The sequence below is a fragment of the Ictalurus furcatus genome, chromosome 8 (assembly GCF_023375685.1).
Source record: "Ictalurus furcatus strain D&B chromosome 8, Billie_1.0, whole genome shotgun sequence".
In the NCBI taxonomy this organism is placed as follows: Eukaryota; Metazoa; Chordata; class Actinopteri; order Siluriformes; family Ictaluridae; genus Ictalurus; species Ictalurus furcatus.
Window position 1 is genome coordinate 3,409,788 of NC_071262.1, and position 26,077 is coordinate 3,435,864.

Genomic DNA, 26,077 nt, shown 5'->3' on the forward strand with positions numbered 1-26,077 from the left:
TGCTGGGGAACTGAGAAATTCCAAAACGTGGCAGGATTTTATGTGTCTTGGACAATCACAAATAATTGTTGTTAATATTATTATTAGCATTATTATTAGTAGTAATAGTAGCAGTAGCACAGTATGTTTAATAAACAGCTAAGTACCTCAATGGAATAAGGTAATAAGATAAATATATATAACATAAATAAATAAAAGAAATGGATGATCATCTATTTTACATGTCTTGGGCAATCACATTATTGTTATTAATATTATTATCATTATTAGTAGTAGTAATAGTGGCAGTAGTAGAAGTAGTAGTAGTGTTATTGTTGTTGTTATTGTTGTTCACCCACAGGTTTACATTATTATCAATTACGCTGAAAATCTTACTGAAGTCTGCATTTTTAGCCTGTAATCTTTTTTAGATTTGAATATAGATTTAGATAACATTTACCTAACTGCCTGTAGATGGCATCACAGAACACCTGTCTGTTCCACCTCTCAAGGTTTGTTTGGTTTTTTTTTTTATATAGATGCTATGTGCATACCTTTGTGCACTGTGAAAGCTGAACTGTTCTTTCTATTCAAAAGTATTCCGTAACAGGAAATGCCCTTGAAAGTCCTTTACCGTTCTCACTTCCCTGAGATTTCCCACCATGTGACTCCACCTCAAACATCAATTGAAAACCTAATTCATATATGACATGCCCTCCGTTACCAAGCAAGGTTAAAAATAGACTGCAATTTATGTCATGTAGTTAAAACTGCTATAATTTCGTAGTTCAGGAAATTCCTGATGTAGTCACAGTGTATATAAGCATGATGATTACTGCAGTTGGCAGCAAGTTTCAGCTGAGACATCAGCCAGTCTTACACTGAGCAGGTAGTAAGAGCTTTGCTTTCTAAATCTTACATCTATGGTGATGGGATTGAATATGTAATACTGTTTATTCTGTTTTATTTCCACTGCATTGTTGTAGAGATAAATAGAATAAATTACTTTCATTTATTTTCTCTTTTTTTTCTTTTTCTTTTTTTTTGTCTTTCTTTTTATGACCAAAATTAATCTTTGTCACCTAACTTTGGTTATAAAATAATGAACATCCAGACACAGTCATTTAGTGTTATGTATTCATTCATGAGCATGAGATAGCTCCAATTACAAATTGGTATAGCGGTATTTGGGGGAACTATTTTTTCTCTCAGGTAACACAGTGCTATGGATTGTCCCAGTGTTTAAGAGATCAGTGTTTTAAGGTAGTTTTCCCATTAAGCTGCTCAGAAGGCACAGGCTTTGGCTACCATGGACCTCTGTACTGCTCCATAAACAGCCAAGAATAAATTTGCTCTTAAAGAGGGGTGGGTTCAGTGAAGGAAAGGGACTATTAAGAGCTGCGACTCTTTCTCTCTCTCTCTCTCTCTCTCTCTCTCTCTCTCACACACACACACACACACACAAACACAGCCTCATGTATGCTTTCTCTCGCTCTCTTTATCTCTCTCCAGAGGCCTACAGAGAATAAAAGCAGACTTTTTTTTGTCGTCGACGCAGACATATCTACTGCAATCTTCAGGCCACTGAGGAACAGAAAGAAAGCAAGACAACCATAGAGACACGTGTCAACCCCTGAACGACAGAAGAACTTCTCCATCATCTACAGTACAGTCATGGGAATCGACAGAGCAGAACTTAAGACTCTGTACGAGAAGCAGGGCTATGTGACCAGCATTCCTATCCTCAGCCCTGAGGAGCTGCAGCAGGCCAGAGATGCCTTCGCTGAGCTGGAGAGAAAGTTTGGTGAGACCATAACTAATTGTACTTCAGTGGATAAACAATAATGATAATAATAATGATTACATGTAAGGCAAATGAGTGATCCTGTTGTCTGCCTGTTATTTGTATCTAATAGCACGCATTAACTATGCAAACTAAGCAGGAACTAATTTGTTGAAGAAACTCATGTCCATATATTCAAATCCCAATGAGAATACTGGGTCTCACAAAGACATTGAATGTCTTGGTCTCTACAGTACATTGTTTCCATTGTTACATACTTTTTTTTTTTTTTTTTTAAATATATCTGGTCAACTTATCATTCCAGGTGAGGATTACACCTCCTACAGCCTGCACAATGTGCATATGAAGTATGACTGGGTAATGGCACTAATTAAACACCCTAGAGTTCTTGATGTGATCACTGCAGTCCTGGGTAATGATGTTCTCCTGCTGGACTCACGCTTTATCTGCAAATACCCAGTCTCAAAACAAAGCAAAACTCAAGCAAGCAATGACATCATTGCACACAACCAAGAGAAGAAGCAGTCTGATCAAGAAAATGAGCCACGTCTTCCATACGTGGCCTGGCATCAGGATATGAAGTAGGTGATTTCACATGCTAGAGTTGAATTACATGCTGGAAAATAAAGTTTGGTGCCATATTCTATTTCCATGTCTAATATAAATGTTCATAGGTACTGGGGACTTGATGGAGGGCCAGTTGTCTCGGTCTGGCTTGCTTTGGATGACTCTCAGGAAGAAAACGGTGCCCTACAGGTCATTCCAGGTACAGTAATACCCCCAAAGACATTAATACACACCTCTGTTCCTTTTTTAAATCTCGCTACACATTCTGAATGTACTGGGAGCAGCAACCTTGAGCTCTATCTAGGCCAATGCAGAAATGTCCTTTTAATTATGTTTTTGTACCTTCTGTACGCCTTAAAAATAAAAGCTCCTTTCAGTCTGGCCAAACAAAATCTTGGAGAACAAGTTGCCAGATAAATCCCACCATAGAATATGTATGAATTCCAAGCTTTGTTCATTTTCTAACAGGAACTCACTGCTCTGGCCTTTTGCCCCATCGCCAAGCGAAGCGGCAAGGCAACATGCTGACTGTTAATCAAGAAATCCCAGAAGAGCTGGTTGAGAAAGACAAGGCCTTGCTCTGCCCCCTTCTCGCAGGGCAAATGTCTGTAAGTATGGATTCTGCTGTATTCCTTTTATAGTACAGTGATCATATACAGCAATATAAAAGGTATAATGTTAACTATAGGCACAGTCTTAACAAGGATACGTTGAAGGATAATACCTCAATTCAGTACGTACTGTACTCAATACTTCAATTCAGTACGTACTGTATATCAAGGTTGAATTTCAAGATATCAAGATGTTTCTCCAATATTGTCATCTATAGATCCATGATGGACTCTTGGTGCATGCTAGTGACCCCAACACATCAGGAAAGAGGCGTTGTGGCTTTGTGGTCCGCTATGTTCCTACTGCAGCTTATCCAATTCAGGTGAGAATTCCAGCAAACTAATGTTCAGTACATATTCTTCAATCGAATTAATTAATGGAGTTTGGTGACATCCTCTTCGCACTCTTGACAGGATCCTGAACGGCCAAGGAGTTTCCATGCCACAGCAGTGGTTAGTGGACATGACAAGTATAACCACTTCTCAAGCCAGAAACCAGAACTGTGATTTAACTGTGACTGAAATGCTTTGATTGGGTGTAGCATGCAACTGTCTGTACTGCATACCTGAAAGATCTGAAAATACCTGTCAATGTAAAACTCTCTACCTTCTCCTAATTTTATTGATCATATCAATTAATTATTAATTACAAAAGAGTTGGTAATTCATGTACTGTTTGGTTTGATTACTTTGTCTTACTTGAAATTCACTTCACTGCTTAAAGAACTGTGCATTTTGTTTTGTATGAATGAAAAATAAATAAATGTTGTACCACATAGCAAAATGCTACCGAATTTCTTCATTTTTAATCATATGTGTAAATAATAAATGATTTAAAAAATAATCATTTCTACTGAAGTATTGAGGCTTTTTGTGCGCAGGTTTTGCATGTTCTCTTGTACAGTAAATGGATGGATGGATGGATGGAGTGAAGGATAGATGTTGAGGCTCACTAATACAAATGTTTTCACTAACATATATAGTTATATAATAATAATAATCATTTATTAAATTTACTGTTGTGCAAAGGATTTCTAAGTGCACTACATGTATCACTTTTAATTAAAACCACATGGCGATGCACTTGGAGTTTAACTTTAAAACACAGTGAATATCAAATGAACTGCATTGCTGTCAATGACCATTTCAAGCCAGAATATGTTTAACATGTAGTCAAAACTGATGTACTTCATGATACTTTAATTCTTTCCTCAATATTCTTCCAGTCACTTGTGTGCATACTGATTCGTTGTGTATCGAGTGGTTATTTATACGTAGGACTTATACTTAGGACATACACTACGTGGCCAAAAATACACCATGTGTGGATTTTCCCCAAACTGTTGGAAGCAAAGTTGAAAAGTTAGAAGCACACAACTGTATAGGATGTTGTGTGCTGTAGCTTTTCAACTTACCTTCACTGGGACTAAGGGCCCAGACTTGTTCCAGCATGAAAATATCCCTGTCCATGTAGACATGGTTTGTCAAGGTTGGAATGGAAGAATTAGAGTGTCCTGCACCTATACCCCACTGAACACCTTTGTGATTAATTGGAGCACTAAGCAGGACGATAACTGGCAGATTTGACAAATATCTACTGGATCACACATGGATACAGTTAACCACGCAAACATACCACTGATCAGTCATAGCATGGACAAACATACAACTGTTGTGAAAGAAATAAGTACAGATCAAGCAGCAAAAAGACAATGATTAAATAGGTAGTCACCTGAGTTTGGCCCTAAATCAGTGTTCATTGGTATAGAAAAAAATCATGATGACTGCTGGCTTTATTTGGAAAATAGTACTAGGACAAGTGCATCTAGTTGCAACTTGGCAAAGCCAGTCTGTTTTGAATAGTGGCAGATGGTTCATTTACGTTTATAACACAGCATTGTTATTGAAATGATTGAATCTCACTGGTCAGAAGGTGTTGATAACTTTAGTACCTTTATTATCCCATGAAGATAGCTCTGACAGTACTGCCAGCTGTACTTCAAATTAAATGTCTATATTAATGGATTTGGTGCCCTGCGATGGATTGGCACCCTGTCCAGGGTGTACCCCGCCTTGTGCCCTATGCTTCCTGGGATAGGCTCCAGGTTCCCTGTATCCCTGAAAAGGATAAAGCGGTATAGAAGATGGATGGACGGATGGATGGATGAATGGATTTGTTCTAATACTAATCATTCCTATAGTAACAGCTTATTCACAGAGATTTAGAACGGACAATTTTTTTGAACCAAGAAAAATGTATTATCATTGATATGGTGATGCTTTCTGTAAGTAAAGGTTTACGTAACATTTATTGAAAGAGTCTCGAGTGTACGTGAGAGCATCTTCAGGGCAGAGAACATTATGCTTCGTTTCTCAGGTACATGACCTATTTCTTTTTTTTTTCTCTCCTTACTAATTGTAGCTTATTTAGCTAGAGCCAAAAAAAGAGGCTAGTGAGAGAACAAGTGCTTATTGCTAACTATTTAATTAACTTTTCTAACGGACCTTCCACCACATTAAACGTAACTATAAATGGCTAAAGGAAAACATTCATTAATATATTTTAAAACAAATAAAGGAATCATTATCAAGTCTCTGAGGAATAAGAGTAATAAAACACTTTGGAATGTAGAGTAATGGATCCCAGCATCCGGTGATTGATTATTTAGAACCGCACGCCCCATTGTGTTTTCATTTTTCATAACAAAGTACTTATAGTTGGAAGAGAATTTTATTCTATTGTCCTACATTTTTATCTTACATTGACTTAGTAAATGATTGATTTGTGGTCGAATACAAATATTATGCAATAAGAAGTGGAAAAGGACAATGATATCACACAAACAGACTTTATTGATATGAATTATCACAAAATCTTTTACATGCAGATATCCAAAATGTAAGCACTGCACTCAGTGATTATTGCTTGAAATCATTTTCCAGTGACTAAAAAAACCCACACAAAAATTAATATCATCTTCAATGTTGAATTAGAGATTTTTGAATAACCAGATCAGGCAAGTTTAAGAACCTCTGTTACCATGACCCCCAATCCGTCGAAAACCTCATGTAATGGGGCGCTGCACATAAAGGCACAAGTGGTCACTAGTTTATTTTTCTTATCCACATGCACTTCTCCTACACTCTTATTAACATGCTTAGAGCCCATCTCCACCATGGTCTTAGCTGTACCAGCGTACGGCCATCTGCAAAGGTAATGGAAAGAGAGAACATCAGTATCGCAGATAGTTTTATGTCGGTCTAAATGTCAATTATGAAATGTAGATCATGCTTACTTCTCGCACTCTGTGTCATGGCCGACAGTAAGTTCACAGCCGGGAATAGCCTTTGCTGCAAGTACTGGAGAAATGCAGCACATACCCAGAGGCTTTCCTGCCTGGTGGAAGCTCTTGATGACCTTCTCGACCAGAGGCTTCACTGAGAACTCCTTGCCCTTGGTGGCCCAGTCACTGAGATTCTTAGCTGCTCCAAAGCCTCCTAAACAGAACAGTTAAAGGCAACCATGAACTAATTTTCAGTTAGAGCCTTTATAAATTGTCTTTCCAGACACTAATCAAGTATATTTAGGACTGGTATGGCTTGGTGAAAGACGATTCTTCCCATTCACATAAAAAGAGGCTAGTGTAATACTACTAAAATGCTTAATGTTTTTTTTAGTTCTTTAGGCTAATGAACTGACCTGGAATGATGACAGCATCGTGATTAACTACGTCTAACTTCTCCAGGTCAGTGATGTCTCCTCGAGCAATGCGTGCACTTTCCTGCATCACATTGCGCTTGTCAGACACAGGTTTTCCTTCGCAGTGGTTCACGACGTGCATCATCTCGGCATTAGGGGCAAACATCTGGACCTAGAAAGAAGACTTATTCAACACCCTTACAAAATGGCTCAAATTTTAAAACTCGGCTAAGTTTGGGCTTGATGTACATATTATGGCTAATAGAAAACTCACAGTACCTAGTCGAGTAACTCGCCAAGGATTGGAAGTCATACTCTGCACTTGGAAATCAATACATAATATGCTTTGTGTGTGGGTGTCAATCCGGCATTACCTTGGCACCAGCCCGACTAAGGTGTACCAGTATGGCAGAAGCCTCATGGATCTCAGTTCCATCATAGACTCCGCAGCCAGCAAGGATCACTGCTACACGCTTTGCCATCGCACCTAAGAAACACATCGAAGCTGGAAATTGAGGTCATCTGTTGCAAGCATCATCCAAAAAATTAAGGAAATCGTTTGCTGCTGTAGTTTCTCATAGTAACGTAGTGCAAATGTCCTACTTATGTCCTAAAACAAAGCCATCTGCATGAAGCACAGAATAAACAAAGTGATGAGATGAGTCATTAAGGTCAACAACAGGTATTTATGACACTGTATTAAATATTCAGGTAGACCTGGAAGCCCTTGGGAGCTTTTTCCAGGTAGACTATAATCACCTCGGTCTCCAGGAAGGTAATACACACGAGAAGAGGCACACTATAGAGAAGTACAGAAAAGCTGGGCAGGATTACAAACCTTCATCAGGTTATCCAGGAATAAAAGTATCCTCTCTGACATATTAAACCCTTCTTGAGACCATGCTGGAGTCTCTCTAAAATGTCTCTATTTCTGTCATTGTTATATTTACTTGAAATATGACTCACCTTGTGAAAAACAAATGAAGTTGAAGGTTGCACCCACGCTTCCAGTGTCTCAGTTACCACGATTACGCGTAGACGCGCTCGAACCTTTATATAGGTTCAGGGTTGTAAGCCCCGCCCACAGCGCGATTTGGACCACGCCTCTTTCGGAGATTCCAGGAAGTAAAAAAAATAAACGTTTACTCAGTGACATAATGCTGAGTCAAGCCCTTCAGTACTTGCACAGTTGATGTAGTGTTCTAGTTATTGAAGCAGACCGTAAACTAAAGTAAACTAAAATCCTTTGCTTAAAGCCTGCTTTTCCTTGTTCCTGGGTTTCACATGCTAAAAATTAATGGAACACTTAAAACAAGTCAAAAGTCAGATAATAGCATATAATTACAGTGTAATATCTCGTCCTACTGCTTTTTTTTTTTTAACTGATTAAGCTTTTTATGTTTTGAATAAACATTTAAAGAGCAAAGGGGTTTATTAAAATAATCATTCATTCATTCATTCTCAGTCAGAAAGTCCCAAGGGAACCGTCCAGGATACGATTTATTCACTTTTTAAATAATAATAATAATAATAATAATAATAATAATAATAATAATAATAAATTTAAAAGCAGGGGTTTCTATCTAACTTTAAGAACACGCTGTTATCGTACTTCAGGAAATAGCCTATAGTCTAAGCCAAGAAGGCAGGTTCTAGGTGTGACGTCACTCAGCAGGACGTTCATAAGGTGCAGCGCGCGCGGAAATGAGCAGCTCCTGTAGCCATGGCAGAACCTCCATCTGAGTCCGCATCACTGCACTACTCCATCGGTATTTTGGGCATATCTGGTGGTATGTTGCACTTTTTTTTTTTCATACCTCAATCATTCAACAGCAGTGTTTTGTACTGGCTAAATATGGAGGCAATTGTTTTTATATTGGTTTTTATGTGCGTCAGAAGTTTTCGTTTATTCAGTGTATTTTCCTCCAAACGACTAATAGGCCTACAAACATCATTTAATCCGAATTTACTTGTTTAAACTTGTTTATAAAGACTGATGCATTCATAGGTTTGTGACTGTAAATGTTTTGTCAGTCATTAAATCGTTTCATTAAACTATATAATTATTGCCTTAGAGGGCACAAATCATTAAAAAATATATCTATATAATAGTTATGTATGAGTTTTTAAATCCAAATAGATGTTGGCTTGTTTCTCTCTCTCTCTCTCTCTCTCTCTCTCTCTCTCTCTCTCTCTCTCTCTCTCTTAGAAGCTTTCATTGATTAATGATTTGCACAGTGATCTCCATCAACTTCCCAATTCTTACATAATTACTGAATGTATAAAGTAATACAAAAAAAAAGGCAAAAGGAGACATCTGATCAATCACCAATTATATTATTATTATTTTTAATCAAGGCTCTTTGCTGCTTCTGGTGAACTACTATGCCAGCACTCCGGAAAAGGCCTTAATTCCTGCTACAGCGCTGGGGGTTGAGCTGATCATTATCGCCGCCCTGGTGGTCTATGCAGGTGGGTGTATGACGCTACATATTACAATCCCTTATGTTTTATTGATGTACAATTAAGATATATTAAGATCAAACATTCAGAAGAATCAGGATAACGGTACATGATATTATGAAAAAGAATTGATATATTTTTGTATCTAATATTGTTGTTTTTAAAAGGACCATAAAAGAGCTTTATCTCATATTGTAACGTATTTTTACATAATGCACAGATTATACGTTGAATAAATTGCACTAGAGGTGAACAGGGTAATTAAGAAAATAGAGATCAGTCTTTGCCAGTTGATTGCTGATATTATTACAAGGCGTTTGTTTTGGGTCTATGAAAAAATGAAGTATTTTGATATTGTTATAAAATATAAAATATTTATTTCACTTTGAAAACACTCTCAAGAGAAAGACTTTTGCAGAGACATTCTGTTATTTCTTTATTGTTTAGTTAACAATTTTAATCAATATAAAATTTAACACAAAATCCATCAATAATAAACATTTTGGGAAATTCCTCTGTAATATCTTTTATACCACATCTGCCTTTCTGAGTTCTAAACAGCACTTTTCCTGTCTTGTGTTTTAGGATTGTGTCGGAGTTTGTCCCACAGCTTTCTCTATACCACACTGTGTCTGACCGTGTCAGCTCTGTGGTGTGGCTCGGGGCTTGTCCATATACTCGCAGGGGAGGGTATAATCAGTGAAGGAAATGAGCTTAGAAATGCCATGGTACCAGGGCTTGCTGCTTTTACTTTGGCATTGCTTATCATTAGTTTAGTGGCTGTTCTGCATAAGAATGTCCTCCTCTGCTTTATTTCCCTCACCATATGTTTGGCATGTGCACATGAAATTGCTGGTCTGGTGAATGTAAACTTTGGCCAGTCAGCCACCGCTGCCTGTTACCTCTTGGTCTGTTTTGTCTGTACCTACTTTGGCAGCGGGCGTCTGCTTTTCTACATCTCACATGGTAAGATTAACCTACCAGGGACAGGTCTGCTGAATAAAAACAGTCAGCACTCAGCACAGGGTCAAGAATATAACAACATCATTGCTGTGGGTTTGGTAATGAACTTGTTGTCAGCTAGTGTGCTAGCTTGTCCACTGCTTGGTGTGGTCCCTAGGCTTTTCTCTGGCCATGTCCCATGGCTTTGGACAGCTGGTGTCTTCCAGCTAGGTGTGTCTGTCCTCTCCTACAGAGCCATGGACACATTGGCAGCAACTTTCTATGGCTTCACAGCTATATTAAAGTTTTCTGAAGGGTATAGTGTGCTAGTGAGGGACGTAACAAACCAAGTGCCCTATTCCCCAGTACCTTTCCCCACTGTTTTTGCCTTGCTCTTTTTTGTCCTGGCTTTGTTTAGCTGCACCAGAAGTTTAGTTGATGGCCTGTACCTGCTCTTCTTTGTGGCTTACGCTATATCAATTGCTGCACAACCCAGAGGCTTTTTTCAGGGAGGCACACAAGGTGTGCAAGCAGCTATATTTGTGGCATCTGCCCTCATGCTTCTGGTAATTCTCTATAACCAGGTTTCTCCAAAGAAGATACCCACAGGTGAAAGAGTCCTCAAGAATCTTCTGGCTCGTAGCAACAAATTTACACTACGGACTCAGGACAAAGACCTGCATGCTCCCTATTTAGGTTACTCCAAATTTGCAGATGCTGAGGTGTTGGGCCATGGTTGTAGTGTGCTGGCAGCTTTTGCCATCACTGCTAGTGTGACTAATCAGGACCCCTTGGGAATTCTGATTTTGCCATGGGCTGTGGTTTCAGGTGGTGTCCTGCAGGTACTTTGTGGCTCAGTTGCCTTTGCTCGAGGTAAGACCCTCGAAAGCACTGCCTTCATATTCTATGGCATCATGTGGACAGTGTGGGGCCTGACACGTTTTGGTGGTCTCTCTGGTGATGTCCGTGGGTTCCATTTGGCAGTAGGAATCATCAGTTTCATGGTTTTTAATGTACTTGTGGCTGTTGGAGCCTTATTCCTGAATATAGCATGGTTTGTCTATGCAGTTACCTTTGAGCTCATTCTCATTAGTTTCCTGTTGGATGCTTTAGGAGCGCTACCCTATGGCTATGACATTGGTGTGACCATCATCTTTGGTCTGGTTAGCTTCTACTTTTTCTTGGCCAATATACTGAACTGCACCTTTGAGAGTCTGCAACTTCCCTTTGGTGGTCCTCTGATCAAGTTGAAAGGATTTGGTGGAGGCAGGGACAGCTGTCCACACCTTTCATCCAGGAAAGTCTCATCGGTGAAACAGATTGCAGGTGAGACGCTCATCTTTAAACCAGTAGTTCAGATGAAATCAGGGTGCATGGTTCATTGTAAAGACATTTTATATGTATTTATAGACATCATGAAGAATGGAGGAATATGCGGAGTGCCCACCGACACCGTGTATGTGCTTGTGGCAGCTTGCAATCGACCGGAGGCGGTTGAGAAAGCTTATAAGTAAGGTCCAAATACATTATTGCAATACGTATACCAGAAAATTATTGAATTCTCCAATTTGTTTCGTTAGAAGTTATTGATTAATTTTCTGTAACAGTATGGATCACATGTAGTTCAGTCATCCTCCAGCTTCAATTTAGATGATAGGTTCATATTGAAGAGTTGATCCATGGCAGGCCCTTGATTTTGTGGTCAGTAAACCATTTTTGTGTTGATTTTGATGTATGTTTTGGATCATTGTCCTGCTGGAAGATCCAACCACGACCCATTTTAATCTTTCTGGCAGAGGCAGTCAGGTTTTCATTTAATATCTGTTGATATTTGATAGAGTCCATGATGTCATGTATCCTAACAAAATGTCCAGGTCCTCTGGTAGAAAAACAGCCCCAAAACATTAAAGATCCACCACCATATTTAACCGTGGGCATGAGGTACTTTTCCATATGGCTACCTCTCTGTGTACCAAAACCACCTCTAGTGTTTATTACCAAAAAGCTCTATTTTGGTTTCATCTGACCATAGAACCCGATCCCATTTGAAGTTCCAGTAGAGTCTGACAAACTGAAGACGCTCGAGTTTGTTTTTGGATGAGAGAAGAGGCTTTTTTCTTGAAACCCTTCCAAACAGGAAGGTGACCACATTGTAGTTTTGGAGACTTTCTGACCCCAAGACACAACTAACTTCTGCAATTCTCCAGCTGTGATCCTTGGAGATTTTTTGGCCACTCGAACCGTCCTCCTCACAGTGCGTTGAGACGATATAGACACACGTCCAATTCCAGGTTGATTCATAACATTTCCAGTTGACTGGAACTTCTTAGTCATTGCCCAGATGGTGGAAATGGGCATTTTCAATGCTTTTTTTTTTTTTCAAAGCTCAACAGCCTTTTTCCACACAGTTGTGACATTTTTGCCAACCTTTTGCCAATAATTGTACCACACCTATATTTTAACAAATATTGTTTATTACTATTATTATTATTATTATTATTATTATTATTATTATTATAAATAACCTGTGTTGTTTGCAGTTGTTGGATATCCATGATATCCAATTTTCTGAACAGAAGATCAAAACAATAAAGACAATTTTTCACAGCCTTTTTTGCTCATATTTACCAAGGGTGCCAATATTATTGGAGGGCACTGTAACTATACATGGTTAAAAAGCACAAAGTGACTTTCATGAATAAATTTAAATTGCAATCATTCACAAAATTGCTGTGATATAACAGGAATAAAACATATCAGGATTTGCTGTTTTCTGAAAATAATCATTTCAGTGTGGTAACATTAACGCTGCTTCATGTCAGTCCACATCACACCACGCTATAACACAGCAAAACGCCACAGAGGGTTTCATTCCTTATTTACATTATATAAATAATCTTAATGTGAATTGGAGTAATCTGTAACAGTGACGAAAGAGACAACTTTATGCAAATTTCAGATTTTCTCGAACTTTTAATCCTATTTATTTATTTACGTAGGGTGAAGAAACAGGCACAAGAGCGTCCGATGTCATTATGGCTCTCTTCTATTAAACAATTGGAACCAGTCAAACAACAGATCAATCCACTTCTCTGGGACTTTATGGAGGTGGCTTGGCCATCATCAATCAGCTTGGTCATTCCTAGAGGTTGCTTACTTTACATTCATACATACTAAACAGTTGTCAATACACTTTATCACAAAATAAGACTGTCCATATTCACACATGGGCCAACATGCAATGTTTCCCTTTTCCTTAGCCCCATGGATGGAATTCTTTGGTTTACATGATTCATCAAAATATATTGGCACACCACAAAGCATAGCCATCAGAAACCCAGATTGCACTGTTGTTAATCACCTAATTAGCTTGGTAGGTCATTCTATTATTTCAATATTTTATGTTCCTTTAGCTGTTTTGTTCTAATTATATGTTCTAATTATAATTCTACGTTCCTCCATACTGTATATTAACATCTCTTATACGGTGGAAGTTCAGTGCCTGAACCATGCAATCACTTGTTCTGGATCATTTTAAATGATTCAATAATGAGATTAGTTTCAAATTGAGACTATTTTGCTTGACGTCTTAAATAAATATAATAATCTTTTCCCATTTCTTCATAGGTGGGCCCTATTGCTGTTACATCAGCAAATCCGACAGGTGAAGCAGACACGACCCATCATAACCAGGTGTACGCGAAGTTAGGTGACAAGGTACGTCTAAGTCGTATAGAGACGAGTGCATGCTCATAAATTTAATTACATTGAACGTCATATATACTGGATATAAATGAGGAATGCTATTTCTGTGCATAGGTTGATGGCGTGTTATGTGATGGGCCTTCACCAGAGAATATTGCCTCCACTGTCGTGGACTGCACGAAAATCGAGAGTGGCCAAATTGGCTTTTTCCGAGTCGGCCTTATTCCTAAGTCTAAGGTAAGATTGATTAACTTCTGGTCAGATAGTGTAATATATACTACTTTCCGTGGTAAGACACATTATTATTCTGTGATCTTTTCTAGGTCCTGCAGCTATTCGAGGAAATTCAGAAAAGACATCAGCATGGCTTCTTGAACGAAGGCTTTACAGCAGACATTACTGATTCTCAATGAGATAGCACAGAATATCAAACAGGTTCTGAAACAGATTTGGGTTTTCGTCAGCCGACCCCCGAAGTCCCGTTGAGTACACTAGACCTCAGCCAACATTGCAACAAGGATGATGAAGATGAATCATAGAGCTCTGTGTATTGACAGCTTTAAACATGTAAATAATAAGACTGTATATGTATATAGGTAATGAAATGACAATAAAAGAATCCAGCCAGTAATACATATTCATAATATGAAACAGAATGAACAAAATTCACTCAACATTGTATTACAGTGCTGTATATTGTATATTTATAGAGATGTATAACTAGAAATGCAAATGGGTCATGCAACAGTACAAAATATTTTCCTGTATATAGACATTGCACTTAAGGGAATTACATTAGTCACCAAACACAAGTCCCAGTGGATGATTCATGAAGGACTATATTTTCAGTATTTTATTTATTCCTATTGCTCCTTGTACCTAATATTTATATTTATGTATGCTACTAATAAAATGCAAATGCAATTTGTAGTAGATGTAAAGTAGGTATAAATTAAATGTATTCTAACAGACACTGTTATGGTCACTGTGTAATGATGAGTCTTTATTGGTCACATATACACAGTGAAAGACTTTTCTTTGCATACCCCAGCATGTCAAGAATCTGGGGTCAGAGCGTAGGGTCAGCCATGATGCAGCGCCCCTTGAGCAAAGAGGGTTAAGGGCCTTGCTCAAGGGCCCAACAGTGGCAGCTTGGCAGTGCTAGGGCTTGAACCCTCAACCTTCCGATCAGTAACCCAGAGCCTTAACCATTTAGTACTTTTCAAAGTAGTACATTTAAAGTATTCCAATACACTACAGTATTATAAAGTTTTATCTGGGTGAAGATTCTGGGTGAAGTGCTGTTTTGAGGTATGAGACATCAAAGTTTTGACATTCCAGCTAGCAAAACTACAACAATAAACTATACAGATCTTGACATTTACATTTACAGGTCAATAAAGTCTACTTTATGATTACTTAACTTACATTATGCAAATATTAACACTTTAAGTGGATTTGCACACTGGCCAAAGAAGATAATAATAAAAATAATAATAATTGTATGCTGTTATTATTATTCTGTACGATGCTGAAGTTCTTCCTAAAAGATATTCTACACTTTAAACAGTGGAAATGATTAAACGAAACCATTTTATAACAGATTTTTTTTTATTTGCTGGCGAGGTGGTGCAGTGGGTAGTGTTGCCGCTTAACAGCTCCAGGATCCCTGGTTTGGTACTGGTGCCTGTGTGGATTTTCACATATTCTTCCTGTGTCCATGTGGGTTTCTGCTGGGTTCTCCAGTTTCTTCCCACTGCTGAAAAACATGCCAGTAGGTGGACTGGCTCAAATAAATTGCCCTTAGGTGTTACTGATTGTGTAAATGAGTGTGTACATGGTGCCCTGTGATGGAGTCTGGACTCACCACATTCCTGATAAAGATAACACAGTTACTGGAAGTGAGTGAGTGAATCTTTATAAACAAAAGAGCATTTAAAAAAAATTGACTTAATTAAACTTTAAGCTTTACAGTGTTCAGTTGGGTGTATTACAAATGAACAGTGTCATAAACAGAGCTGTGGTGTTGTTTGTCCTGTGGAAAAAAAGCAGTAAGTGACTTCTGAGTTGTAGTCCATTTCTGCCTTTATCACATGAGAAACAAGACCGCAGCTCTGTTTATGCCGCTGTTCATTTTTAAAACACCGAACTGAACACTGTACTTCCATGTTTGGATAAAATCTAATCCCACATGCCAACTGTATACCTCTACCAACATGATAGATCAGACTGGCTCTCCAAATCTGGCCCTCGAGGTCCACTGTCCTGCAGAGTTTACCTCCAATCTCAAACTCATCATTTTTTTTACAGCAGAATGCTACAATAGAGGACTTATTTCTGTCAGAATTTCAGGTTCATACCTGGTCTTCCACCAGAGACCAGAGACTTAAAAGAATTAAGACTGAGACTCGAACCCTTCCCATTATAATTTAAACCTAAATGTAAAACTGTGAGCGATCTTGAGCACTACTTCTAAGTCTAATGAACAAGAATTTGCTAAATATTTATATATGTACATGTATCTTGTGATGTACTCTAGAGATCAGTTTTTGTTCCAAAGAGCTAAGCCCATCCGTGGTTTCCGTAAACAGCTGTATAAACAAAATTTGTTGTGGGCCATGACACAAAGATGGCAATGGTAGTAAAATAATTTTTGAAAAAACTGATGATTTTGAACTGCCAATGCATAGATGTAATCACTCAAAAAATAACTAAATAAATAAATAGGAAACTAAAAGCCGTTGAGCAAACTGCATTGGGCCAGTTGATTTAGAATGACCCTAAGTTAAGTACACTATATGACCAAAGTACGCATGTGGACCATCACACCCATATTCACCCATTTCAAAACCATGGGCATTAATAAGGAGTTGGTGCCCCTTTACTTTTATAAGAACATTATTGAAGCCAAGCACTGATGTTGGGTGCAAAGGCCTGGTGCACATTTGGCATTCTAATTCATCCCAAAAGTATTCAGTCGAGTTGAGTCAGGGCTTGGCACATTTGAATTCTGCCACATCGAGCTTGGCAAACTACGTGTTTATGGAAGCGTTGTGTGTAGACCCATTGTTACGATGAAACAGGTTTTGGTAGTACTACCGCATTCAAAGATATTCTAGATACAGTTTAGGGAAAGCCCACAGATGGGTGTGATGGTGAAGTGTCCACATACTTTTGACCATATTGTTTAAATAATTTAAGTAAATTGAACTATTTTGTTAACTCAAATGTTTCAACTTAAACGGTTTAAGCTGTATAGTGTACCTAGAAATTTCAAACATTTAACAATATTAAAATGAATTAGAACATATAGTACAAGTTTCTGTGGAAGCAGACAAACAAGTTTTACGAGCCTGCTAGCTGATCTTCAGTCCCAATCACATGTGAAACTTCAGTTTATTAAGCACATTACATGTAATATCATGCCAGAACCATATACTGTAATACTGAGGGCACAATATGATTTCTACAGTCTGTGTAGGTTTGTAATGTTTTGCATGGACACATCCATAACAAAGATCTTTGAACAAAGATTTGGTAAAAGTAAAATATGGGGTCTCCCAAAACAATATCATGATGCTGTACTTCTTTTAAGCTTTCTGTACTTGTGACTCACTTTCTGCTGCTGTGGATGGTCCTACATGGATACGCTAATGATTTGCGATTCCCAAAAGCTGTTTATACATAAGTATGACCCTGCTTCGTGGATAATCTCACCTGGATAATATACTACCTAAGAGCTGCTGTTGTAATCATAAAGACTGCCTTGTGCTTATCCCAGCATGCTTATTCATGATAAGCTTATACTGGGCATCATTTGAACATGGACCTTTTGCCTTTACTTGTCCTTATGGTTCCTTTTCTTCCTCGTGGCATCTCAGGGAGTTTTTTCTTACCCCTGTAACCTATGGGGTGGTCATTAGGGACCTAAATCTACATCTGGATTTTGTAAAGTGGATTTGTGACAATAGCTATTGTTAAAAGCAGTATATAATAAAATTGAAATGAATTAACATCTCCGGACCTGCCTGATCCGTTTCGGATGTCCTACCTCTGGATGGAGCTCTCATCTACTCCAATCCCAGATTGCTGGGACTACGGCTGCTTCTAAGGCCAAACAGACTTCATATAAAACCATAATTAACTTTTTCACACTATCCGTTGTTACCCAGATGAGGACGGGTTCCCTTCTGAGTCTGGTTCCTCTCAAGGTTTCTTCCTCTTAAAACATCTTAGGGAGTTTTTCCTCGCCACCGTCGCCACCGGCTCGCTCAATTGGGATAAATTCTCACTTTTAATATCTGTATACCGTGTTTATATATTTCTGTAAAGCTGCTTTGAGACAATGTCTGTTGTAAAAAAGCACTATACAAATAAAATTGAATTGAATTGAATTGAAAACCTAGATAACACTGATAAAAATATACTTCTCCGTGAAAGAACACTCCTCTCACTGTTGCTGGAAATAAATTAATTGAAAAATGAACTGAACGTGAGTCGCATTCATAAAGCTTGACTTTCCTTCTGCGTAATCACCTCTCCTTGTTTTTTTCAGGAAACATATACGAAAATAGTGATATCACTTGGATGCTATGAACGCTCACCTCTGCACAGCAAATTCCCCAGTGCTGAATTGCCACCTAGAGTGCTGAATTAACTCTTTCACTGTTCATTTGTGTCCAATTGGACATGAATAAACACCGTAGGTGTTAATTCAACACTGTGCATTTTAATGGGTGATTATGGCATAAAATTCCCCCAAAATTCTCATTTCTGACCATATGTTAGACATGTTTAAAGCAGCCATCAAATAATTTTATATCACATCTAAGCACTTTATACCACATCTTAATAAAGCCTTATATTCATCCAAGCTACTCAGTTAAAACAGGGTGTGAATCAGCAACAATTAAGAATAAAAGTTGTAGAAGCATTGGTAGTATAATAATAATGACGACCAAAAAAAAAAATAAAAAATCAATTACATCTATAAATAATAATACAAATATATGATTAAGGAAATTATAATTTATTTATTATTAAACATTATAATTCTTTACAATTATTATGTTTAATGATTCTTAAATGTGAAATATTATAATTATTTTAATGATGTTAAATTAATAAAATCAGGTTGTCAGGTTTTACCTGCACCATCAGAAGTGGATCATTAACCCAACTTCACCCAGCACTCAGAGGGAGTTTATTATTACAGCGATTTATATTCTCTGACAACATAAAGGCTACTTAAATTGAATGAAATGATTGATGCATTATGTGTGTAATACGTTTGGAAATTATTTAGATACTTAGTGAACAAAGATTGTTGTTTATTCTAGGCTTCTGGCACACATTTCCAAAGATTGGATAACTGTAAATAACGAGAGCAGGTCTTGCCTTGAATTTTAGCATTACTTCCTTCATTGTCATTGTTTTTGTGCTTGTTTATTCAGTTCTCCGTCGCATGTCATCACGGTTGGTTCTGAAATGTAAGTTCTACTAGAGTAGTCCTTTCTAGATGATAAGAGATAAAAAGGTTTTAATACAGGCGACAAGCGAGTGCTGCCTCGGTGAAATGAAATACAGTCATGTGTTTTAGTTCAACAGATCAAATTTTCTATGTCATTTCCCTATTTGTAGCACACAAATTCAATGGCTATGAAATTTGAGGTGTAAAAAGCAATTTAAAAAAAAACAACGCAAAAAGTAAGGAAGGATTATCGTACGCAGATGAAATCGCACACATACTACATAAATCCAAATGTCTGACACAAATAGGTTTGGCGTGTTACAAATGATTGTCTTAAAGTAACTTTTGCCATTTTATTTCCTTTTTTCCATGCCATTTTCAAGACCTGTGACCAATGTCAACAGACTCAATGAGTATATTAATAATTAACTGTTTTCAAGTAAAGGTTTTTTGAAAGCCCTTGACTTTCAGGAAAGTGCCCTGTGAGCCCACAGTGAGAAAATACTACTACTGGCATTTTTTAATTTCATGGATGATTTAACAACATCCTCTATTTGCAGTTATTAACTAGCTAACGATGTTTCCTTAGTTACTGCAATAGACACTTAAGGGATATCATGGTTTGTTTAGTAAGATAAAGGAAGAAATGTTTAACAGTGGTCTTATTTTTTGCTTTGTTCACTTGGGTCACATCCAGGACAGTGACACTAAATCATGGGTAAAAAGGAAGTGCAAGCATTGTTAGCTTACTTTACAACACTGAGTCACAGAACCCATAGTGCTTTTTATAGTAAATAGATCGCCATTCAAGTTTAAAGGAATAGGAAATGCAGCTTCTCGGAATTGAATGTCTGCACTGCCTAGCCCCAGTGAAGTTGCTGGAATACTGTAAAAAAAAAAAAAAAAAAAAAAAAAAAAAAAACTTGAGCTGCATTTCCTCAAACATTTGTGGAAACTATTTGCATGATCTTTTTAAATCATTTGAACTACACCCAATGTTGTTTGACTCACTTGACTTTCCATGTTTCCAACTCAGATGTTTTAAGTAATGCCAACTCAATGTATTCAATTTTCAGACCATAGTTTTAAGTTAAATATGCATTATTTATCTTGTTTTAAGTGATATTCACTTATTTTTTTTCTAGTAATTCACTTTTTTTTTAAGTCGGTAATACCTATTTTCCAGTTGCATTCAATCTACAGTATGTTTGACAGGTTCTTTTTCTAATTTTTTTTTTTTTGTTTTTTTTTTTAAAGAACATTTTCTCATGAAGTAGGGTCTTAAAACAAATGTAAAACATGTATTCATTTTACCGTGTTACAATTACATTTGAAACACGGTAAAATGAATACATCATTTAAAACAGAATCCAATTCAGATATATTTTGCCACCATTATCATGAACCGGTCAAATTGTTATCAAAATTACTCAACCCCCATTGCAAATCAGGTTTATTGTCAAAATGTACAGACTTGGAAACTCAGCATTGTGAAAATCAGTTTTCCGAAGTGTGAAATTTATGATTAGCTGCTGCTTTTGAAATAAATGCAAAGACTTGCCTGCAGGGAGAGTCAAATGTCCCTTTTAGGTAACAGAAACTACAGTGTTTTGTTTTCGGTCATATTTTTCAGGCCATATTCAGGTCTTTGTTTCCAGGAGACTTTGTTGTCGTTGCTGGGTGTCTCTATGCAATGAGTTTCACGTAACTGGAAACTCCAAGGTGTTCTACAATAATAGATACAGACTGCATACTTCTAGGGGTGATGCTGGATGTTTTCAACAGCTTAAGCATATTTTCTCCTGTTCCCTTTCAGTTACTAACATGGTCAGTCTTATCTTGTATATTTGTAGAGGCCACTCTCGTGATAATTAAGGTATTGAAAATATTATTTCCAGTGTCACCCCTAAAAACATGCAGATTGTATCTACAGTGCTCCTTGAAACTTTGTGAACCCTTTAGAATTTCCTATATTTCTGCATAAATATGACCTAAACCATCATCAGATTTTCAAGTCCTAAAAGTAGACAAGAAGAACCCAGTTAAACAAATGAGACCAAACTCTAGGATTAGCAGTGCATTTGAAGGTGAAATTAGAGTCAGGTGTTTTCAATCAACAGGATGACAATCGGGTGTGAGTGAGCACATTGTTTTATTTAAAGAACAGGGATCTATCCAAGTATGATCTTCACAACACATGTTTGTGGAAGTGTATCATGGATTTCTGAGGACCTCAGAAAAAGAGTTGTTGAGGCTCATCAGGCTGGAAAAGGTTACAAAACCATATCTAAAGAGTCTGGAATCCAGCAATCCACAGTCAGACAGATTGTGTACAAAGGGAGGAAATTCAGGACTGGTCAACCAACAAAGATCACTCCAAGAGCAAGCATTCTCCAAGCCAGAATGCAATTGGAAAAATGTTTTGTGGACAGATGAGGCCAAGATAGAACTTTTTGGTTTAATTGAGAAGTGTTATGTTTGGAGCAAGGAAAACGCTGCATTCCAGCATAAGAACCTTATAACATGGTGGTGGTAGTATCATGGTTTGGGGCTGTTTTGCTGCATTTGGGCCAGGACTACTTGCCAACATTGATGGAAGAATTAATTCTAAAGTACACCATCGAATTCTAAAGGAAAATGTCAGAATATATGTTCATGAACTGAATCTCAAGAGAAAGTGGGTCATGCAGCAAGACAACAGCCCTAAGCACACACAAAAGAATGGTTAAAGAAGAATAAAGTTAATGTCAAATGTCAAAATCCAATAGAAATGTTGTGGAAGAAACTGAAGCAAGCAGTTCATGTGAGGAAACCCACCATCATCCCAGAGCTGAAGCTGTTCTGTACTGCGGAATGGGCTAAAATTCCTCCAAGCCGATGTACAGGACTAATCAATCCATACTGGAAATGTTTAGTTGCAGTTATTGAAAAAGTTCACATACATTTGCCATTTTCCTCAATAAGTAAACGACCAAGAATAACATGTTTGTTTCATTTGTTGAATTTGGTTCTCGTTGTCTACTTTTAGGGCTTGCGTGAAAATCCTATTATGTTTTAGGTCATATTCATATAGAAATTTTGAAAATTCTAAAGGTTTCACAAACTTTTAAGCAGCGCTGTATTATTGTAGAACAGCTTGGAGTTTCCAGTTGTGAAGCTCATCACATAAACACACCCTGGAACTGCACCCTGGAACAAGATAAGACAAAGAATGACCTTGTCAGTAACCGAAAGGTAACATCCTAATGGGACTGTACAGAACATTTAGATTTCGAGTGAACAAATAGTTCTTACTTAATTGGTTCAATTAGATTCGGTATCTTAACTATCTGTGTGTCGGTGTATGGGTGTGGTTGAGAATTGGCCAAACTGTGTCTGTGTGTGGCTGTGTAATAGTCATTACACACCCACATCATTCTTATCATGCTATTGAGACTAATTGGCAACCGATATACTGTATCGCCAAGACCGATATATCAGCCGATAATTGGCATTTTTTAATTATCAGCATTGGCCGATAAATCTTCTCGTTCAGCCGATATGTGACAAGCCAGACCTTTGATGCCATAAGCACATCTTCCTTATTCTGGCTGAAAAACACCCAGTCAGATGTGAAGCAAGTGTCTGGCAGACAGTAAAATGTCCAGTCATTGTTCACTTTTTAACGTGATATTACGTAATGTTACACATAACAACAGTCCGGCATGCTATAAAGTCTTATTCAAACAGTACAGTGGAAGCGAACAAGCTCACGGTGTGCTCCTGCAGTAAACAAATTCAAACAAACAAAATATTTTACCTCACAAACTCCGCAACTGGTTCTTCGTCAGACCTGTGCGTTGTCCTTGGTAACTTTTAAACAAGATGCAATTTTCCCGCAGACTCAAAATCATGTGCTCCCCGAATGAAAGCTGGGTCATGTGACCTGGATGAGAACTGAACATCGTATGAGACATAATGCGAGATAGTATGTTTGAATTTGCCGCGTTTAATTGTCCACGATTAATGTAATGTCATGTTTGTGTACCTTTTCATGAGATCTGGTCTTTGTTATGCTAAGCTAAATGCTCCAAATTAAGCATGTAACGGTAAACAATATACGCCTTTTGTGATTTGGGCTTGTATTAATTTTTACACAGAGACAGACAAGAAAAACACAATAGACATAATTCTTTATTATTCAAATAATATCCTATACTTTGACTTAAGAAAGTAAAACAACCTGTTACTGGCTCAAGTAAATACTGTATATGAGATTTATGAGTAACATTGTATTGTAGATAAAATACATGGCATTACACATACTATTTTTGGCTTCAATTAATGACTATTGGTCGGATTTGTTCATTAAATTAATTAGAAATGCAATCTATAATCTGCTACTGGATTAAAGCAGCACCAATTACAGTATATATGTGATTGGAAAATGAAATTATACATAAGTTTTTAATTAAAAGGTATTTTCTTTTTTTTTATTCTGTTAGATGGCTGACACAGACAGCAAGACACAAGGAAAAGCTGCACTAAAACCTGTTTATTTTTATTTGTACAAATTTCTTAAGTGAATGTTTATAAGTTCTTCAGAGAATATTACATAAATATCATGCACAATAGATGTTAATTTAGTTTCACCAATTTTTTGTATCTCTCATTTGCTGTAATTAAATTTGTGTTATATTAGCCTCATATCGGTCACAATACCTTCTAGCACTGGCCATTAAAAACCCATTATGGTCGACTACTAATTGAGACCAAATTTTTTATTTTAGACTCCTATCTAATACCACAACCAGCTGTCATGGCACATGATTATTGATTCTGTCAGTACTTTCACCTAGAGGCTTACTCTACTTCTTACAACAGAGCCACAGAGTAAACAACATAATAAAAACACCAACCTGTTTATGAATTAAATCACACTTCCTATTCACATTTACTCATTTTTACGATACCATATGGGGAGAATGCTTGTGGACACATGACTATCACACTCTTGTGTGTTTCATCCCTAAGCTGTTACCACAAAGCTAGAAGCCCACAACTGTCTAAAATGTCTTTGTATGCCCCAACATTAGAATTTCCCTTCACTGGAGTTGAAAAGCCCAAACCAATATCAGTGCCTGACCTCACTAATGCTCTTGTGGTGAATGGGAACAGTAATTCCCCACAGTAACACTCCAAAGTCTAGTGGAAAGCCCTCCCAGAAGAATGGAGAAGAGTGGAGGTCATTATACAACATTATAACATTATAAAAACCCTTTTTTTTTTTAATGGTTCAGCAAGGACATATGGGTGTGATGGTCAGGTGTCTGCATTTAGTGGCCATATAGTGTACTTGGGCTAGTGGCAATGTGTCTTGCAATCAGTATGTATGTATGCAATGTATGCAAACTTTTTATTATTATTATTATTTATTTATTTTATTCTTGTTTATTTTTATTTTATTTTATTTTATTTGCCAGTTTTCTTGAAGCAGCAGGTCATAATGATGTTTCATTATTAGATGTTTTAACTCACAAAAAAAAAAATAGTTGATTTCAAAATATTTTATAGTTAAAATATGATGTTCTTTTTTTAGTGCTTTGTGTATGAATATCTTAATTGCCTTTTTGTATTATCATATCCCATGGTTAAAAGAAATTGGTCAAATAACAAATGACTACTACTACTACTACTACTACTACTACTACTAATAATAATAATAATAATAATAATAATAATAATAAAGAAGCAGAAGAAAAAATCTTTATTTATGCTTTATTTCTCACACTCCAGGGCACAAATCAGAAAAAAAAATTATGTTGTATATAATTTATTGTCTATGTTGTTCTATACAATGATGCTAGAAAAAAAAACAATACTGTTATAGCATATTTATATATTAATATTCACAAGACAACAATAAGAAAGCAGTAATTATATATATATATAGAGAGAGAGAGAGAGAGAGAGAAAGATAGAATTCAGCCAGCACTGCTGGGCATGTTTATCCCACAATGTCAAAAAAAAAAAAAAAACCCATCATATTTTCTCTTATAAAAATAATTTGCCAATAATATACAGGATACTGCAGCTGTCAAACTTTTTGCCTTTTTTTTTACAGGATTAATGTGTAGCTTCATTTCTTATAACATGCTGTTCTTCACCCGCTCAAAAATCTGCTGCACCTTTGCCGCAGGGACACAACCTTCACGCACAATATTTATGGTACCTGGAAACCAAATTGTACTAGTTAGCACACTGAAAAGGAAAACTTACAAATATCATTTGCATTTGGTGAATTCAGTTTGAGATTACCTTCGTCAATTTTCAGGCAACTGACCACTGTTGACCCTACCAGCTCATTGGAATTCCCATCACACAGTACTCCTTGGATCTTGTGTCCAAGGCGGCTGTCAGACAATCAAAAGTGGTTCTGTTATGCCTTGATATCAGTGCCATCAGTCACTGCAAAAACATTTGCTTGCTTGCTTTTTACAGGAGACAAGGAAGTAAGGTTCACTTCAGTGTCACTGTGTTTTACAAAATTCCTAAATAGTAACAAAGTTAGCAAGGAAACCATCTATTAGTGTCTCCACACTATGTATAAAATGAATGAATCAATAAGTAAAAGGTATCAAATTTGGCTACAAACAGGTTTAATGTGATTTTTTTTTTTTTTGGACATTTTTTGCATATATTGCAATTTTATCGTGTACAAAAGACAGTAATGAAAATGCAGCTTACTTAATAATCATGTCATGATGTGTGCTGTCAGGTTCACCACTAGGGTTTGCAGATGTGATAGCCAAAGGCCCCGTAATGTCACACAGGTGGGCAGTGACAGTGTGGTCAGG

The 26,077-nt window shown here is 37.1% G+C and overlaps 3 protein-coding genes and 1 long non-coding RNA gene across 8 annotated transcripts; 2 read left to right on the forward strand and 2 right to left on the reverse strand.

Annotated features, from left to right (window-relative positions):
* Positions 1–1,450: 1,450 nt before the first annotated feature.
* On the forward strand, positions 1,451–3,737 carry zgc:174917 (uncharacterized protein LOC565650 homolog). Its single transcript, XM_053631325.1, has 6 exons — positions 1,451–1,783; positions 2,088–2,364; positions 2,458–2,549; positions 2,819–2,958; positions 3,180–3,284; positions 3,376–3,737. Exons 1-6 carry the CDS (start codon positions 1,654–1,656, stop codon positions 3,466–3,468), a joined length of 837 nt encoding a protein of 278 aa, XP_053487300.1. The 5' UTR covers positions 1,451–1,653; the 3' UTR covers positions 3,469–3,737.
* Positions 3,738–5,796: 2,059 nt separating this feature from the next.
* On the reverse strand, positions 5,797–7,718 carry si:ch211-153b23.5 (uncharacterized protein LOC321177 homolog). 5 transcript variants are annotated; one of them, XM_053630595.1, is made up of 7 exons: positions 7,628–7,694; positions 7,421–7,460; positions 7,265–7,286; positions 7,036–7,148; positions 6,662–6,833; positions 6,258–6,459; positions 5,797–6,167 (listed from the first exon to the last, which is right to left on the reverse strand). In XM_053630595.1, the coding sequence occupies exons 4-7, from the start codon at positions 7,141–7,143 to the stop codon at positions 5,975–5,977; spliced, it is 675 nt and encodes a 224-aa protein (XP_053486570.1). In that variant the 5' UTR covers positions 7,144–7,148; positions 7,265–7,286; positions 7,421–7,460; positions 7,628–7,694; the 3' UTR covers positions 5,797–5,974. The 5 variants fall into 5 exon arrangements, with proteins under 5 accessions (XP_053486570.1, XP_053486571.1, XP_053486572.1 ...); XM_053630596.1 differs by having other exon boundaries at positions 7,421–7,481; XM_053630597.1 differs by lacking the exon at positions 7,265–7,286 and having other exon boundaries at positions 7,421–7,481; positions 7,628–7,690.
* Positions 7,719–8,243: 525 nt separating this feature from the next.
* Positions 8,244–14,742, forward strand: si:ch211-153b23.4 (uncharacterized protein LOC335392 homolog). Its single transcript, XM_053631862.1, has 9 exons — positions 8,244–8,451; positions 9,020–9,133; positions 9,710–11,392; positions 11,477–11,576; positions 13,066–13,214; positions 13,327–13,439; positions 13,694–13,783; positions 13,886–14,008; positions 14,095–14,742. The coding sequence occupies exons 1-9, from the start codon at positions 8,385–8,387 to the stop codon at positions 14,182–14,184; spliced, it is 2,529 nt and encodes an 842-aa protein (XP_053487837.1). The 5' UTR covers positions 8,244–8,384; the 3' UTR covers positions 14,185–14,742.
* A 9,728-nt stretch (positions 14,743–24,470) lies between these two features.
* LOC128611817 (uncharacterized) lies at positions 24,471–26,049 on the reverse strand. The gene is made up of 3 exons (XR_008386626.1): positions 25,968–26,049; positions 25,539–25,633; positions 24,471–25,452 (listed from the first exon to the last, which is right to left on the reverse strand). It is a non-coding gene; the product is annotated as an uncharacterized LOC128611817 (long non-coding RNA).
* Between the last annotated feature and the right edge of the window lie 28 nt (positions 26,050–26,077).